The sequence below is a fragment of the Zingiber officinale genome, chromosome 4B, assembly GCF_018446385.1.
Source record: "Zingiber officinale cultivar Zhangliang chromosome 4B, Zo_v1.1, whole genome shotgun sequence".
Classification (NCBI taxonomy): domain Eukaryota; kingdom Viridiplantae; phylum Streptophyta; class Magnoliopsida; order Zingiberales; family Zingiberaceae; genus Zingiber; species Zingiber officinale.
In genome coordinates, this window is record NC_055993.1 from 56,301,263 (window position 1) to 56,320,195 (window position 18,933).

The 18,933-nt window shown below is 33.8% G+C and overlaps 1 protein-coding gene across 5 annotated transcripts in view; it reads right to left on the reverse strand.

The window, feature by feature from the left end:
* LOC121975077 (importin-9) overlaps positions 1-18,933 on the reverse strand; it is a 62,403-nt gene that overhangs the window by 31,655 nt on the left and 11,815 nt on the right. For 3 of the 5 annotated variants that reach the window (XR_006110230.1, XM_042526455.1, XM_042526453.1), the window contains exons 10-20: positions 10,225-10,272; positions 10,061-10,129; positions 9,762-9,837; positions 8,388-8,518; positions 7,475-7,534; positions 7,237-7,306; positions 7,094-7,158; positions 6,901-6,962; positions 6,708-6,828; positions 6,576-6,633; positions 6,345-6,460 (exon numbers count right to left, since the gene is read on the reverse strand). Coding sequence is in view for 4 of the 5 variants with exons in the window: in XM_042526455.1 (XP_042382389.1) it covers positions 6,345-6,460; positions 6,576-6,633; positions 6,708-6,828; positions 6,901-6,962; positions 7,094-7,158; positions 7,237-7,306; positions 7,475-7,534; positions 8,388-8,518; positions 9,762-9,837; positions 10,061-10,129; positions 10,225-10,272 (876 nt within the window). In the remaining variant the exon portion in view is untranslated. The remainder of the gene's footprint in view (positions 1-6,344; positions 6,461-6,575; positions 6,634-6,707; positions 6,829-6,900; positions 6,963-7,093; positions 7,159-7,236; positions 7,307-7,474; positions 7,535-8,387; positions 8,519-9,761; positions 9,838-10,060; positions 10,130-10,224; positions 10,273-18,933) is intronic. The other 2 variants (XM_042526456.1, XM_042526454.1) reach the window with 1 other exon arrangement.

Sequence of the window (18,933 nt, forward strand, 5' to 3'; positions counted from 1 at the left end):
GGGCATCTCACATTGAGCTTTGGCTTGTTGGACAGGGTTATGAGACACATCTCACTCAAACTGAAGAAGATGTTCAAGTCGTCGATCGTCCTCTGTGAAAGAAGGTTGACGCTCAATTGTGTTGTATTATCCGAGCCACCATCCATCCATCTCTTAGGAATGTCTTTCATACTCACAAAACCTGCAAAGCTGTTTGGACACAAGCTCAACAACTCTTTACAAACACCTCTCGACGACTTATCAAGTTTGTGAAGATCTCATGACCATCCTCAGCGCCCATCAGATTAAGGATTCAATGTCAACTTATCTGGGTTCAGTCTCTAGCCTTCTTTGCTGATGAAGAGTTTGAAAATCGGAAGAAATTTTTTATGTCTCTGGCTTTATATGGTCTGCCCACATATTATTCTCATGTCCGTGACCAGATCCTGGGCAGCCCCACAGAAGCTACCATGAACAATACCTGGGCGACTCTTCTCCGTGTCCCGGCCAAAGTCTTGACGATGCCTTCTTCTGTTCCTGTCGGCTCGTCAGCTTTGGTCTCTCGACACAAAGGACCTCCACCTCGCAAGGGTTTCTATCTTCCTTGGTGTGTACCCGCGGTCTCAGAAAAGGTACAAGTGTTATTCCCCTACTCTTCGTCGGTACTTCATCTCTGCTGATGTCACATTCTTTGAGTCGGTTTCTTTTTTTATCCTTCCGCTTCACAGACCGAGGTTTCTCCCTCTCCACCTGCACCAGTAACTATCTTTTGTCCTTCGGAGGCGCCTCAATCATCTCCAGTCTCGTCCCCTCCTTTGCAGGTTTATCAGCATCGTCCTCGTTCTGCTTTGCCGCCGACCAACACTGACACTGCCGTGGGCACATCTTTGGAGCCAAGTCCTTCGTCGTTTCCTCCGGTCCCATCTCCTGACTCTAATGTTCCTATTGCACTTCGAAAGTGTATGCGTTCCACACGTAATCCTTCTCCTCACTATGTTTCTTTGAGCTATCATCGTCTTTCTCCATCCTATTATTTTTGTCTGTCTTTCTTGTCGTCTGTTTCTCTTCCAAAGACTGCAGGTGATGCCTTTGCCCATCCAGGATAGAAACAGGCTACGCTTGATGAAATGAGTGTCATACAGAGCAGTGGGACTTGGGATCTAGTTCCTCTACCTCTTGGGAAGTCAGTGGTTGGTTGCCGATGGGTGTTTACTGTGAAAGTTGGTGTAGACAGCACGGTTGATCGACTTAAGGCTCGTCTTGTCGCTAAAGGCTATACTCAGGTATTTGGATTGGATTATGGAGACACTTTTTCTCCTGTTGCCAAGATGTCTTCTGTGAGTCTTTTCCTGTCTATTGCTGCAATTTGTCATTTTCCCCTTCATCAATTGGACATCAAAAATACATTCTTACATGGTAACCTGCTCGAGGAAGTCTACATGGAGCAACCTTCGTGTTTTGTTGCTCAGGAGGAGTCCTCTGGTCTTGTATGTCGCTTGCGGAAATCTTTATATGGTCTCAAGCAGTCACCCAGAGCATGGTTCAGTAGATTTAGTACCGTAATTCAACAGTTTGGCATGACTCGAAGCGAGGATAATCATTCTATCTTTTATCGCCACTCATCTACTGGTTGCACCTATGTAGTGGTTTATGTTGATGATATTGTCATCACAGGTAATGATCATCTTGGGATTTCACAAGTAAAACATCTTTTTAAATATTTCCAGACAAAGGATCTCGACAAACTCAAATATTTCCTAGGGATAGTCTAAAGATGGGATCATTATATCCCAAAGGAAGATGCAATGGAAATTCTGGAAGAAACAGGAATGTTAAACTCAAAGACAGTCGATAATCCCATAGATCCTAATGTCAAGCTCCTGCCAAATCAGGGGGAGCCTCTTTCAGATCCTGAACGGTACAGGCGATTGGTAGGGAAACTAAGCTACCTTACTGTCACTCGTCCGGATATCTCATTTGCAGTAAGTGTAGTAAGTCAGTTTCTTAGCTCTCCGTGCAAAGAACATTGGAATGCCGTGACTCGCATTATTCGATATATCATGGGTGCACCAGGAAAGGGTCTTCTATATGAAGACAAAGGACATACTCAAGTCATGGGGTATTCTGATGCAGATTGGGCAGGATCTCCCTCTGATAGAAGATCTACTTCTGGATTTTGTATATTTGTCGGAGGTAACCTTGTTTCTTGGAAAAGCAAAAAATAGAATGTTGTGGCAAGATCCAGTGCAGAGACAGAATATCGAGCTATGGCTATTGCCAGTTAAAAATTTATATGGTTAAAACAATTGCTTCAGGAACTAAGGTTTGGAGAGGTTACACAAATGTCACTCATATGTGACAACCAGACCGCTATGCATATTGCCTCAAATCCAATCTTCCATGAAAGAACAAAACATATTGAAGTTGACTGTCACTTTGTCAGAGAGAAAGTCATATCTGGAGAAATATCTACTAGTTTTGTCAACTCATATGATCAACTAGCAGATATATTCACTAAGTCGCTTAGAGGTCCCCGAATTGACTACATATGTAACAAGCTTGGTGCATATGATCTATATTCTCAAGCTTGAGGGGGAGTGTTAGAATAATTATAGGGGTATTTTTGTCTTTTATTGTATATCTTTTTTCCTATATAAAGGCGTAACTCGTGGTTACCAAGACACGATTTTAGGTTTTGCTTTGAACAAAAACAATTTCGAATTTGGATGTCAATGATATTGAATTTACCGATGATGAGCTAGAGCTATTACCGACATCGAGTCGCAAAAAAGTATAGAAACTTCTAGAGTTCAAGATACCACACCTCTAAAATCATTTATTTTTACCAAAATATTTTGAGAACATTCACTCTTCCATCTGGAGAAATGCATGCAAAAAAACAAGCATTGCAATGTGTATTATAAATTTCAATCGGATTGCACTTATTGGTCATTGAAGTGATATGTTAAAACTAAGCATTTGGTTGAGTTTGAATCGTTCTCAAACACAATTATCCAGACTTTCATAGATTAGTGGAGGTACATATTCTAATGCATTTAAATAATCTAATATTAAATTATGAGAATCATTAGCTAGATTTATTTCATTAAACACTTTATGATTTTAGTTTTAAATACACATTTAAAGATTTTTATCAAAGATCACTTAACCAAATTACACAATTGCTAAAGGTGTTCCCAAAACTACACTTACTCGCACAATTAAAAAATTAATAAGGCAAGATAAAAAAAATATTTAATTGAAAATTTTAGTAAGTTAAATAAAAGGTATCGTTATGTTCACTATTAGCAAACTCATTCATATATAGGTGTGATTTATCATTGGATTGATAACTCTTGGTCAATCTAAAAATATTTGCTAGCATAGTGTTTGATGAAGTATATATAGCTCATAACATATCTAAATTGATGTGCTTAATATCAGAATAAGAATATGGATTAACTTCTAAAACATTTTAAATAATATTTGATAATGGCAGTTCTAAATTGCAAGTATTAAAGAATTTAAAATTGTATGTCAACCTACTATCGGTGGTGGTTTATATTTTCATATTCAATGTGTATGTCATTTTTAAATTTAAAGTGGTAGATGGAATAAGTACTTCAAAAACATAAAATTAGACCAATTAAAATTATTATTTTTTATTTGTGGTCACATTCTAATATAATAAAATAATAGGGGAGAGTTTATAAATTAATGGAATGAGACCTAAAAAATTTCTATATGATGTACCAATACATTGGAATTCAATGTATAAATTATTACAGGGCTTAATTATTGTCTTTACTTTTGTATAAAATGTTAATAATATCAATGTATATTTACTTTTGCACCAATAGAATATATGTAACCGCATTTATGAAATTTTAAAGGGATTTAATGATGCAACAATTATCTCATGTTTATTATCTTACTTCTCAATTAGTTGTAATGAATTTTATTTTAAATGAATATAATTCTAATAAATTTCTATCTTCTTACTGTTAGCAATGAAGGTAAAATGGTAAAAATATTTTTATTATATTCTTAATATTTATTTAGTTGCATTTGTTTAAAATCATACACTTTAGATGCTTTGCATGAAATGTTAGTTATGTATGATGTTTTAATATCATTTAAAGATGCTTGTTCTTTCGATACTGTATTAATTGTAAAAGATACTAGAATCAATTTATATTATATTTAAAAGACTATAGTTTAAAATATCAATTAAAAGGTAATGCACCTAAAACACACAGTACGAAAAGTGGTAGTAGTAGTTTTAGACCATTAAAGGCACAACTTTTATTACAAAAATGTATGAATAATTCACGAAGATCCACAAGTTCAAAACAAAATTTGAGAATTATTTTATGACTTCCTTTAATTTTAATGAATCGGAAGGATTTTCAATATATTACGATGATGGTCACAAAAGATCCAAAGTTATCCCATTTTCATTGTCATAGCTAAGAAGATTATAGCTTGTCTAGTGTCAACTCTCGTAAAACAAGCATTTAGTTTCTGAAGTAATATCTTAAATAAAAGACAATTTATTTTAGCTCCCAACTCTTTGGAAGCTCAAGCGCTACTAGATTGGACAAGAGCCATAAAAAGAATAAAAGAAATGCAACTTTTAGAGGACGAGCTAAAATATCTTGATACTAAAGGAGCACCACTATGAGAATCAGAAATGAAAGTGAGTGAACATCACTTCCTAAGGTAATAAAGGTAAAAAAAATAAGCAAACTACATAGGCTTTAATTTCCTTATACCCTAAAGAGAATATATAGGCAACTTAAAAAAATTCAAGTCTTGTTTTTTACTTTTCTAAATTTAAATTTTTTAAATATTTCTTTAAAAATTAAAATATAAATAATAATTGTGAACCGTGAACCAAACCACAACCAACAGTTCCATACCATGAATTGTAATCGATTTTGAAGGTTAAAGTTAAGGGTCAAAATTATTTGAACTGAATTGTTAATTCCGAACCGTGGTCATGTATAGGAAAAGCTACCGAATGTTTGTTGAAAATTCTTTCCCAAATTTAGCTTAGGTCGTGTCACTCCTTAAATCCTTAGATTAAGTGTTAATACAATGAGGCATGCGCACATTTGGCATGCTTCATTGAATGCTAAGCTCAACTCAAATGAGTTTTAATTTTTAGAATCCTCTTCTACCTAGTTTGCTTGTCTCCTCCAATTATTAGACTAAACATAATTAAGTGAATTAAAATTTAGAATAACAACAATACAAATATAACAAGTATATCAACTAATAATACCTTATAATAGCAAAAGTAGTTTTGTGCATCAGATGGGATTATTAATTCTGGTAATATTCTAGTTATGGAAAACTCATAATATTCTAAAAATCATAAATTAAATATTGGACCACGTATATATGGTAGTAGAATGTGTTCTCTACATGTACATAAATATAACATAATTAACGGCTGAGATAGACTTGTGCTAGCAAAATTAATGCTGAAATAGGCATAGATATTGGAGGTACAAAATATGGATCAAACTAACCAAAGAAAGAGCAAGAAAGGGCTTCATCATATGAGATGTGTATTCTACATCTTAAAAAAGACCTATGTAAAATTTATATTCACCTAAATTAATGCTTATGTTTGCAACAACATTATTTTTGTAGGTTGAGAACTGTCAAAATGAGATCAAAATGTAATAACTATAATCCAAAAGAGAAAAAAAAACAAAATCATTCTTTTTTTCTTTGTAAAATATAGTCAACTATTCTATTCTACTCAACTTTATTGCCTACTTGTCTAGTAGTTATTGTCGTTGGACAAGATACAAAAACTAATATTTATTTTTAAAAAAAATTGCATTATTTTTTAATATCAAAATAAAGCTAAATTGATGAAACTATACCATTTGTAATAGGGAACAAGTGGTATTTGATATGAATTAATTGTGTAAAAGCTTCATTTCCTCTATAAAATAAATAAGAACAAGTAAATCTTTGGTCCAAACTTCACTCAAGCTTCGCTTTCTGGAAGCGCCTCTGGCTTTATCCTTGGACATGCCAGTATTAACCCATTCCACATCATAGTGCAATGGCAGAACGAGAAAATTCTAATTGTGTCAGTCTGTGATCAATATCTCAATATTTATTGGTGCTTGAATGATATGTTTGGTCGAGACAATTTTATGATTAGCATTTGAAGCCATAAATAAGATGGTCAATCTTCAGCCCTAAACTTCAGTTATTCTACAACTCATTCTAGCTGCCAAATACCACCTACTAAAGTACCATGATACAGATATACTGCATAGCAACCAAACAAATCAAAATTAATCAAATTTCCAACTGTCCAAAGCAATATATGAAATTACCTCCAGCACTTCAACTGCATCAATACTGATAAACGGGTCTGAAACATGTTGTAGCCATATGTCCAAAATGATGGGTGAGATAGCAGGTTCAATTGTTGTTGATTGTTCATGACCTACTTCAGTAAAAATGAAAAAAGAATGATTAACATTTGCCTATGCAAACATGTAAGAGAGAGAATATTCAGGTTCCACATTTGATAAATGAGATTGAAAATGTTCAAATATACCAACCGGCCTTGATGGCACCTTGCAGTGTTTCAAGTACAAGATGCAAAGTTTCTTCCGATGCCTACATATAGATAAAATAGTAATCAGACAATCTAAAAGAGGGGAAACAAACGTGAAAAGTAAAACATAGCCTACCTGTCTCAAAAGAGTTGTTAGGGAAGACATCAAGCCCATTATATATGGCTGAACATTATTACTAAAAAGAGGCAGAAGTTGAATTAAAGCCCTGCAGGCACCAACTTTTACAGGTGCTGGGCTGCACAATGAGGTATAGTCTTAGCAAAAGATCTTATAGAACAAATTGCAAATGCTAAAAAACATCTCTTACACATCTGATGCAATTACTTGAATAGCAGCATATAATAACTGTTCTGATACTTGTCTACTTATCTGCATAGGCCACTAAAATACTCAGAAACCAGATTTAGTGGCTAGAAAATGTACACTAGAAACAAGTATCTGCATAGGCCATTAAAATACTCAGATACTTGTCTACTTATCTGAAACCAAATATTTCATACAAGGGAATAGAACTTGGATATAGTAGAAAATGCACGTGCATGAAGAAAAGGACATTGATGGACCCCTAGCAGCAAAAGGACAATTGAGTTAGATACTAGAAAATGTAGCAACTCTTCAAGTGACCCAATAAATCGTTGGTTACCTGTTAACATATCTTCATTGATCATTTGCTCAAGAAGATTGCCCAAATTTAATTTCATAACTTTTGAACCCTGAAAACAAGAGTGTCAGCCAAGTTACAAATTTGGAAAAAGAAACTCAAAGAAAGCAAGGGTTGAACTATCAGAAACTCAATCATAGATAGGACACAATAACATGGTAATCTGAATGTAAATCTTATTGCCTACAACATTTCAAATAAAGTAGAAAAGTAAGCAGACCTTTGCTTCAATCAACTGATCTGATATAGAAACCAGCGCAAATAGAGAAGCTTCACGTAACTGAAACACTTATACAGGTTAGATATATGACAATGGGCACATACAACCAAACAAATATGAGAACCACCATTTCATAAGATAAAAATCAATTTCAAGAAAAGAAGAAATAGATGTCATCTCATTAAATTCATCAATAGCCAAATAGAAAGTGCAAGCCATGGTTCTGCAAAAATGGTATTCAAGTGAGTTTCGTGTATATATTAAACAAAACAAAAAAGAGTATAAAGAAAAGAGATCTGACATCATTGTTTGCGTTTTTCTTGCACTCATAAATACTATAATTTAAAGATTCCCAGCCAAATGATTAATGATTCAATGTTTACACAGGATGGAGATGTTGCAAAGTAACCTATAAATGCAATGATTAGAATGTCTAAGCTTGTTGAGCTAAAAGTACATGGCGAGAGAAGATAAAAATAAACTTGTTAATACATATTATAGAAGAATATCATATTAGGTAATGTCAAAAGCTTAAGAGAGTCCAATCCAACTCAAAATGTCAAGGTGATACGTGGGGAATCTCTTGATATTTAAGTATATTTTAATAATCAAAATTTTGAGAAGGAACTAGAGACTAGAGTTTAGGGTCTTCATCTCACTTCCTACTTATAACATGCTCCCTTGGGCCTAACATTTTTTTTAAGAGGTGAGAGCTTGACTTTAATAGCGTGTTAAAGCCCAAAAGAGAGCAAAGGCAATTAGGGGGGAGATTTATTGATATTTAAGTATATCTAAATATCCTCGTTTCAAGATGTGGGATTAATCTCTCCATGCTCCTTGTAACAAATAAAAAAATTTCAGACAAATGAAAGACCAAAATAGTGCAAAGTGATTAACTGGAGAGAGCACTCACTCTCCACCAATGAGCAGAACCAGTGATTTTCGCTTGACAAGTTTCAAAAAACCGGCTTTGACAAGACTCAATCACATAGTTTATGGCTTCGCCATCAAAAGCATTTACTAACTCTTCCAGTAAGATAGATCCTGCATGGTAATTTATAAAAATATACAAGGCCCAGCAAACTATGATATTTTAATAAAATAAAAATCCAGTAATATCATGGAAAAATACACTTAGGCACTAAAAAAGATGTTTCGACAGATGTTAGCTACTTCTCCTTAATTTCATCAAGTGATAATTACAAATGAGCCATCCACAACACAGTAAAACTAAGTAAAACTACAAATGAATGACTACAGATCAACTAGTTCACTGCACAACAGCATGAAACTGTAAAAGAGGATCCATTACCAGTTGGCATTACAAGACAGATACATAACATAAAGGAAATTGAAATAAAAGTTGGCATAACAACACGATGGATATTCAAGGATACTCAAAGCACATAAAAGGGAAGGAGTTCCTCTGAATGCTAGTTATTCGAGGCAAGAAAGATAAGGAAGTTTTACCCCATAAAACATCTTCCTATTTTGCCTTCCTTTATGTGATTCCTAAATCTACCTAACTGAATTGCCAGAAAAAATACTTTTGCACTCTTTTCCTTTCCCTCCCTTTAGAGAAGTAATAAGTCATTAATGAATATTTCCATTAACACTGCACTATTTCATAGTCAAATGTCTAACACATGGGTTGAAATCTTGTACAGTGACAGGCAGCATGATGGAAATGTATGATTCCGATAAATTACCGAAACTCAAAGATTAATTGAAACTATTTGGCACAAGTAATTTATCTTATATTATTGTGTTAATCATGTCGATGAATATCATCTCATACTAACATTTGACCCCCTTTGACATGCTACGTTTGTTTGTTTTTTTTTTTTTTTGAGTTTTTATCATACAATACAATATTAAAATTGTATCGTTCCATATGAGAATTAGGAATAGATATTCTCTTCTTATTTTTTCCCTTTCATCTCATTCTGACTTCTCCATCCAATTCTCCACCAACACCATACGTTGAAACGCCGATATGGTACCAAAACAATACTATTCCCGTCAAAGTCTGAAACTCTGACACGGCTCCGGCTCCGGCTCCAGCTCCAGATTTCAAACCTTTGTTTAACATGGCTAAGAAACACACTAAATAAATCGCAACCAATACAAAAGATGATATAATTCTTCTAGAATCAAGTTTTCTTGTCCAATTAAAGCACAAAATTCTAAGAATCTATACAAGCCAAGTAAATTTAAAAGGACAGACTGTCTCTCATTCCTATTAAGGAAGATAAGAGTCAAATATCATTTGGTCAAAATTGTGTACCTGATACACGACAGCTGTAAGTTGCATCATCCTCATCTGCAACATATTGGTTAACATCTAGTAGCCAATTGTGTTCCTACAAAAAAGAGAAAACCAACTAGACACTACAAATGAAATTCACTGATAAATAACTATCGACATGAAGGATCAAAAAATCATTTATGTCCCTGTAAGTGTAAATACTTCTGTCAAAATATTTACATGTGTGCTTAAAATAACCAAAATAAGGGATCCCTGATGGAAAAACCAATACCAAACTCTGGCAACAAAAAATAACAATGAATAATTTAAGGCAATACCTGTTCTTTTGTTATCTGCAGGAACCCTATAGTGTAATAAATCAGTTCCTTCAAATTCCCACCAATAACCTTCAAATTTCAAACAAGTACCAGCTTGGGATGAACAAAAAATTCAGAAAATGATTAGATATTAAAAAATGATGGTAGAGTGTGAACATATATACCTTTGCCAATCTAGAATTCCCCACCAAAGTTAATAAGAATTCAAATAACTAACATCAATAAAAAAACCATAAGATGATCCATCAAGAAATAAACACAAACTAGATTCTTGTCTTAGATGAAAATACTGGAATAAGACAAAAACTAAATTCTGGCCTTAGATTAAAATGTTGGAACAAAACACAAACTAGATTCTTACCTTAAATGAAAATATTGGGACAAAGTGAACATAAAAAAGCATGTATTTTAATAGGCATTTGTAGCGATTAGGTATATAGGTACCATCTCAGTGTTAAGCCAGGCTGATACTGCACATGGTCGGCAAGGGTCAGACAATGCTACCAGGCCCCTTTATGAATCCACTTTCATTTCATTTGTTTACCTCCAACTCCAAACACAAGAATACAATAGTTTCTAATTAATTAAATTAAAATATCATAGAAACACTCAGATAAGATGTGTTAAGCTATGTTGATACTATGCATGATCAGCCAAGGTCAGACCATGCCAACATGGTTATGGGCCAGGCCCACTCTTTTGATCTCATATCATTTCATTTGTTTACTACCTAAACAAGAATACAATAGATTCATAGTCGCATAGTTATTAAAGGCACTTGCCTAATTGCGCCTAGGTGCAGGGCACAACCAAGTGAGCCTCTTGCACCTAGGTAGTGACTCAGGCGCACTGCTTGAAAGAAGCGCACTTAAGCACGCACCTTGTGTGAGGAGACAAGCGCAATTTTTCTCGCCTCATTGAAGCAAGATGCAAATCAGGCCCAAAAAAAACTTTTAAAGGTCAGTTCATACATTTAATTACCCTTTTAATTAATTACGTAACATCAATGCAACACTTATTTCATCCAGCACTTATTTCATGCGGCACTAAATTTTTTATTTCCCCTAAAAAATTAACATCAACCTCCCTTGCAAACTTATTTCTCTACATGACTCTTCCTCTCTTAAAAAATCAACATCAACCTCCCTTCTCAAATGTGAACTCTTCTCTACTACAACATTAACATTGGTGTTCTGGATTTGGTTACACTTTCTTGCGTCAAATTTTGGTAGTTTTTCTCTTTTGTTTCATCATAATAACGGTATATTTCTTTTCCTCGCAAATTTAAATTGTAAATTAGTTCAGATTTTTTATTATCGATTCTATTGTTTCATTAGTAGTTAAAATTGTAAATTAGTTTTGAATTTTGTTTAATTTGAATTATGTGTATAACATAGTTATTCGCTAGTGAATTTTATATTTACAATACTCTTTAATATTTTATAAACTATGATTTTGTTAGAGAAATATTTTAGTAAAAATTCCCTATATATGTTTGAATTGTAAAAAGTTATACCCAAAAATGTCTTACTTCGATAAAGCGTCACCGTGCACCTCAGGCCCCATAGCACATATGCACTTTTTGGCACCTCACACCTTAAATAACTATGCATAGTCGATTACTAAAATCTCATAGAAACAACTATGGTAACAATCAAATTAAATTATATCATACTTTATTAATAAATTATTAGTAAGAGTATAGCTACCATAGTTTAAAATTTCGAGTTATTTCAGAGTTTTGATTTATGACCAGAACGATACAGTTTCAATATCGTATCGTGTCATACTAATATAGTTTTGATATTTTTATAAATATATTAATTAAAAATGTTTTTTAAATTAAAAATATTTTTTTAATAAAAAATTTAATCTAAATTTAAAAAATACAAAAAATAAAAATTAATAATAATTTTTTAACAAAAGTGAGATCGCAATGCTCCCGCGACCACGTAGAGGTCGACGCAGGATCATTGTAGCCCACGGTGTTGACGGCGAGCAAGACAGCAAATTCCGCATGTGTAGCCCAGCATGGTAGGAAATTTTAAACCATGATCACTATTGTCTTACTAGGAGCCTAAATGTTGCATTGGATAGGAGCATTACTTCCTAGAGCAACATGTGAGATCAACCTCATAATGTTTCATCACTCATTCTAAAATAAATATTGCCAATATTTGGTATTTAAATTGGTCAATCAAGTATCATAATGTATTGTATAATCGGAAGTTGAACTAGCATAATTGAAATTAAAAGAAGCATAGGTACATGATAAAGATACGAACAAGTGTCCAAGAACCAAGAACAATAGTAGAAAATTTATAAGTACAATGAAATTCAATGATGGGTCAAGGATTTATTGATAATTCAAATACTTATTCGTGCATAACTCATATTATGTAGCTATATTTTATAGTTATTAACATATTTAAGTTGATTAATGAAAATTGCATATCAATGGAGTAATCATTTACGATTGCAGAAAAATAGGTTTGAATAACATTAATTGAGTTTCAAGTTTGTTTCTTACTACATGTTAAGACTAATATTTCATATTTAATCAAGCAACTATTTATAGTTGACAAAAATTAGATTAATTTAGGATTGAATAAATTGAGTTTTTCGGTGTGCTTAAGTTCGCCTCCTTTAGGTATGAACCAAAACCAAAGTTTGTAATTTAGTAATTAAATAATTATTCTCATTCATCTTTTCCAACTTACCAATTTGGGTGGATCAAAAATGAGGGATAAAACAAAATCTTTATCCTTCACCTAATCCCCTTGATTGATTTTTCATTCTAACCAAACAATCAAATGAATGGATGGAGATATATCCATTCATGCATTTACACATCCATTATTAGACTTATAATTCCAAATGGGCATTCAAAGCAAACAATCTATATATTCATCTATTCACACATCCACCTCTATACTTGCACTAGAACGATTGGAGCTAGAATAAATATAGATATATCATAGTTGTCAAAAGTGAGCACTTCGTTGGCTCAAGTGCAAAGCAACGCGAGGCACAAGCCATGTGCTTTAGAGAGCTTAAAAGCGCACGAGGCCTCTGAAGCACTCGCTTTATTGCACTTTGTGTTAAAGCGCGCGGCATGCGCTTTCGCACTTTAGAAAAGTCAACTTTTTTTAAAAGTTTGGCAGAGTTGTTAATTAAAAAAAATGAAAGGCTTAAAAGCCTTAAACCCATTGATCTTCTCTCGAGTCTCACCTCTGGCCATCTGTGATGGAGTCAAAGAAAGAGAGCAAGAAGCTAATGATATGAATCATGGTCAACCCACTCCAGATGTTAATGATGATCCATTATGCATCAATGGAGGCCCAATTACAAGGGCTAAGGCTAGAAAAATGAAGGAAGCACTTAATGTACTAATTGAAGATGTGAAAGCCAAAGCTACCATTGAAGAAGGTTTGACCAAAAACAAGTCATTCGGCATAGTCAACCTAATTCAAGCCTTAGATGAGCTTAATTAGCACTTAAGTCTCATGTCTATGTAGTAGGGATTTGTAAGCTCAATTTAGACTCAATTTCTACTTTTATTTGGATTATAATAAAATCATAAGCTTAAAATGGCTAAGTAGGCCTTTACTAAATGGGCTTTCCTTTGACGTTTTAGGATTTTTTGGTCACCTTATAGCTATAAATAAAGAGGATGACGGCCACACATGAATCTTTGACATATTTTTCAATCCAAAGCATGATGAGGCTCTCACTTGTTGGTTCTTCATTGAATTAGAACTTATCAAGGCATTTCCTTGTGGCGTTCGAAGACTTATCAACCTCCATCCCAAGGTTGTGGCGTCTTCCATCTTCTATACCAAGGTTCATGCTATCCTAAGCATTGGGTCGAGGTTCTTTTCATCAATCTTATCGATTTAGCTCTTTCTTTCCTTTTTCTTCTATTCGTTGTGGGTTCTTGAGATATCTTTCTCTTCGGATTCACATCATTTGGTATCAGAGTTTTGGTTTTTCTAAATCGATTTCATTATTCTTTTTCTTTTGTGCTTGAATCTTTATTTATTTTGTTCAACATTATCTACTTATCATTATCATCTCAATCTTAGTGAGTTTTAGTCGTCAAGTTGCTATTAAAAAAAATGGCTGAAATTCAAAAAAAAAAAAGAAAAAAAATATTTTCAACAAAAAAAAAAGGGCCGAAAATTTTTTTAAAAAAAAAAGAGGGTATAGAGAATTGTTATTTCTATACTTGCATTTTCCAATGTTGCATTTTCTTTAAAGTCTTGTCTAATATACTTGCATTTTCCAATTTCGTATTTTAAAGTCTTGCCTAGTATACTCCGCATCTCCTTTAAAGTCTTGTCTACTATACTTGCATTTTCCAATTCCGTATTTTCTTTAAAGTCTTGCCTAGTATACTCCGCATCTCCTTTAAAGTCTTGCCTAGTATACTTGCATTTTCCAATTCCGTATTTTCTTTAAAGTCTTGCTTAGTATACTTGCATTTACCAATTCCGCATTTTCTTTAAAGTCTTGCCTAGTATACTCCACATCTCCTTTAAAGTCTTGTCTAGTATACTTGTATTTTCTAATTCCGTATTTACTTTAAAGTCTTGCTTAGTATACTCCGCATGTCTTGCCTAGTATACTTGCGTTTTCCAATTCCATATTTTCCTTTTAAATTCATCCAAGATTTAATTCTGACAAATTTCCTTTCAGTCCTTAATATCAGTTTTCAATTATGCAACTTATATTTTTATATCAATTCCTATCTTTTATCCTAATACCCTTGGGAGTTTAAATTACAACAACAATGATGATGATGATGATGGTGTATTTGAGGACATTGATGATAGAGTTTCTTGTGGCAGATCTAGTCATGCTAGAATTGGTGGTAGAAGAGAAAGAATGAATGATTATGTTGATAGAAACTTGGGAAATATCAAGATGAAGATTCCTTCATTTCAAAGCAAAAGCGATTCAGATGTATATTTGGAGTGGGAAAAGAAAGTTGAATTAGTGTTTGATTGTCATAACTACTCTAAAGAGAAGAAGATAAAACTAGCTGCTATTGAATTTATTGATTATGCTATTATTTGGTGGGATCAAATTATTCTAAGCAGGAGAATAAACAACGAGAGACTCATTGGTACTTGGGAAGAGATGAAATCTATTATGAGAAAGAGGTTCGTGCCATCACATTATTATCGAGATTTATACCAACGACTACAAAGTCTAACCCAAGGATCCAAAACTTTAGAGGAATATCACAAGGAGATGGAGATTGCCATGATTCGAGTCAATGTGGAGGAGGACCGAGAAGCAACTATGGCAAGATTTTTACAAGGTTTGAATTCAGAAATTACAAATGTAGTGGAGTTGCAACATTATGTGGAGTTGGAAGATATGGTGCATATGTCCATGAAAGTTGAAAGGCAACTCAAAAAGGAAGGGTTCAATCAAGCATGGTCAAAACTCATCCACTTGGAAATCTAGTTGGAACAAAAGAGATGATAAATTTGCATCAAAGAGTAAGACCGAGTTTTTGAAGAATAAAGATGTTGGTTCTCCATTGGTCAAAGTTAAAGAACCTATCCAATCTTCAAGAAATAGAGATATTAAATGCTTTAAGTGTTTGGGAAGAGGACATATTGCTTCACAATATCCAAACAAAAGAATTATGATTTTGAAAGAAAATAGTGATATTGAAAATGAGAGTGAGTCCGAAGATGATAATGTCGTGCCACCATTGATGGAAAGTGATGTAGAAGAGTATCCCGTCGAAGATGAAGCCCTTGTCACTAGGCGTGCTCTAAATGTGCAAGTGAAGGAAGAAGATGAAGAACAACGAGACAACATATTTCATACCCGTTGTCACATCAAAGACAAGGTATGCAGTATGATTATAGCTAGGGGAATTTGCACTAATGTTGCTAGTACTATCTTGGTTGAAAAATTATGTTTACCTACCACTAAACATCCAAGACCTTATAAACTACAATGGTTGAATAATTGCGAGGAAGTTAAGGTCACTAAGCAAATGTTGGTTTCATTATCCATTGGTAGGTATCATGATGATGTTCTTTGTGATGTAGTACCAATGCAAGCAAGTCATTTGTTTTTAGGTAGACTATGGCAATTTGATAGGAGGGTCATGCACGATGACTTCACAAATAAATATTCTTTTAAGATGCATGGTAAACTTGTAACTCTTGTACCATTAACTCCTAAGTAAGTATATGAAGATCAATTGAGGATAAAAAAAAAGAGTGAAAAAAGAAGATTGTGAGAGAAAAAAAATGGAAAAGAAAAGGAGTGTGAGAAAAGAAAACGTGAGGATGAGATGAGTGAAAAAAAGAATGAAAAAGAAACAAAAAATCTAGAGCAAGAGAGTAAAAAAGGGAGGTTTTATGCAAAAAAAAAAAAAAAAAAAGGTTAAGAGAGCTTTTTATTCTCAACAACCGATGATTATACTTTTGTACAAGGAGGCTTATTTCAATACTAACAATTTTAACCCTTCTTTGCCTAGTGTTGTTAAATCTCTTTTGCAGGAATTTGATGATGTCTTTCCTGAAGAAGTTCTTGATGGATTACCACCACTTAGGGGAATAGAGCACCAAATTGACTTCATTCCAAGAGCAGTCATTCCTAATTGACCAGCCTATAGGAGCAATCTTATGGAGATGAAGGAGCTTCAAAAACAAGTTGAAAGGTTGATGAGAAAAGGGTATGTCCGAGAAAGTTTGAGTCCTTGTTCAGTTCCTGTTTTGCTTATGCCTAAGAAGGATGGAACTTGGAGAATGTGCGTTGATTGCAAGACTATCAACAAAATTATGTTAAAGTATCGTCATCCTATTCCTAGATTAGATGATATGCTAGATGAACTATGTGGTTCTTGCATTTTCTCTAAAATTGATTTAAAGTCCGGCTATCATCAAATTCGCATGCGTAAGGGAGATGAATGGAAAACTACTTTTAAGACTAGGTATGGTTTGTACGAATGGTTAGTCATGTCATTTGAGCTAATTAATGTACCTAGTACTTTCATGAGATTAATAAACCATATTCTACGTGCTTATATTGGAAACTTTGTTGTAGTATATTTTGATGACATCTTGATTTATAGTAAGAATTTAGATTAGCATGGCAATCATTTGCAAAAAGTTCTACTTGTTTTGCGAAATGAAAAATTGTATGCTAACCTTCAAAAATATTCTTTTTGCACTAGTCAAATAGAGTTTCTTGGTTATATTGTTAGCGCTAAGGGAATAGCAGTTGATGAAGAAAAGGTTAAGGCAATTCGTGAGTCACCAACACCAAAAACGATAACTGAGGTACGTAGCTTTCATAGGTTGACAAGTTTCTATAGGAGGTTTGTTAAAAATTTTAGTTCTATAGTTGCACCCTTGACTGAAGTTGTTAAAAAGAATGTTGGGTTTCATTGGGATAGTGAACAAGTTTCAACTTTCAACTTACTTAAGGAGAAGCTATGTTCTGCACCATTACTCGCATTACTTAACTTTGCTAAAACTTTCGAAATTGAGTGTGATGCATCAGGAATAGGTATTGGAGCTGTGCTCATACAAGAAGGTCGACCTCTTGCTTATTTTAGTGAAAAACTTAGTGGAGCAGGTTTGAACTATCCAACTTATGACAAGGAGATGTATGCATTGGTGAGGGCTTTAGAGACTTAGCAACATTACTTGTGGCCCAAAGAGTTTATCATTCACACTGATCATGAATCGTTGAAGCATTTGAAAAGCCAAAGTAAGTTGAATAGACGTCATGTAAAATGGGTGGAGTTTATTAAATCATTCCTTTATATGATCAAATATAAAGGAGATATGGAAAACATTGTTGCAGATGCTTTGTCTCGAAGGTATACCTTGATCTCTACTTTGAACACTAAATTGTTAGGATTTGAATACATTAAAGATCTATATTCTAATGATCCTGACTTTGGAAATATGTTAGATGTTTGTGAACATGGTGCATTTGGAAAGTTTTATAGGCATGAGGGATTTCATTTTAGAGTGAATAGGTTGTGTGTCCCTAATTGTTCATTAAGGGAATTATTAATCCAAGAAACTCATAGTGGGGGACTAATAAGGCATTTTGCAATAAGAAAAACTCTAGAAGTGTTGGTAGAGCATTTCTTTTGGCCACACATGAAACGAGATGTAATCAAGTTTTGTGAGAAGTGTATTCTAGATCTTTACCTCATGGATTGTATACACCTTTACCAATTCCTAGTGAACTTTGGGTTGATATTTCCATGGACTTTGTTGTAGGACTATCAAGGTCTAAACGAGGTATGGATTTTATTTTTATCGTTGTGAACAGATTTTCTAAAATGGCTCATTTTATTCCTTGTAGGAAAATAGATGATGCTAACCATATTACTGATCTATTTTTTAGGGAGATTGTGCGGCTTCATGGAGTACCGAGGAGCATAGTTTCAGATCGTGATGCAAAGTTTCTAAGCTACTTTTGGAAGACACTATAGGGAAAATTAGGATCAAAGCTTTTGCTTTCTACAACTTGTCATCCACAAACAGATGGACAAACTGAGATAGTAAATCGAACTTTATCTACGTTATTGAGAGCTATCATTCAAAAGAATTTAAAAGGTTGGAAAGATTGTTTATCACATGTTGAATTTGCTTATAATAGATCTATGCATTCTACTACTAATTTTTCACCTTTTGAAGTGATATATGGGTTCAACCCTTTAACTCCATTAGATTTGTCACCTTTGCCTGTCTCTGAGCATGTCAGTTTAGATGGTACTAGAAAAGTTGAGTTTGTGAGGCAATTGCATGAAAAAGTTCGATTGCAAATTGAAAAGAGAACTGAACAATATGTTACGTAAGCCAACAGGGGACGAAAGAAAG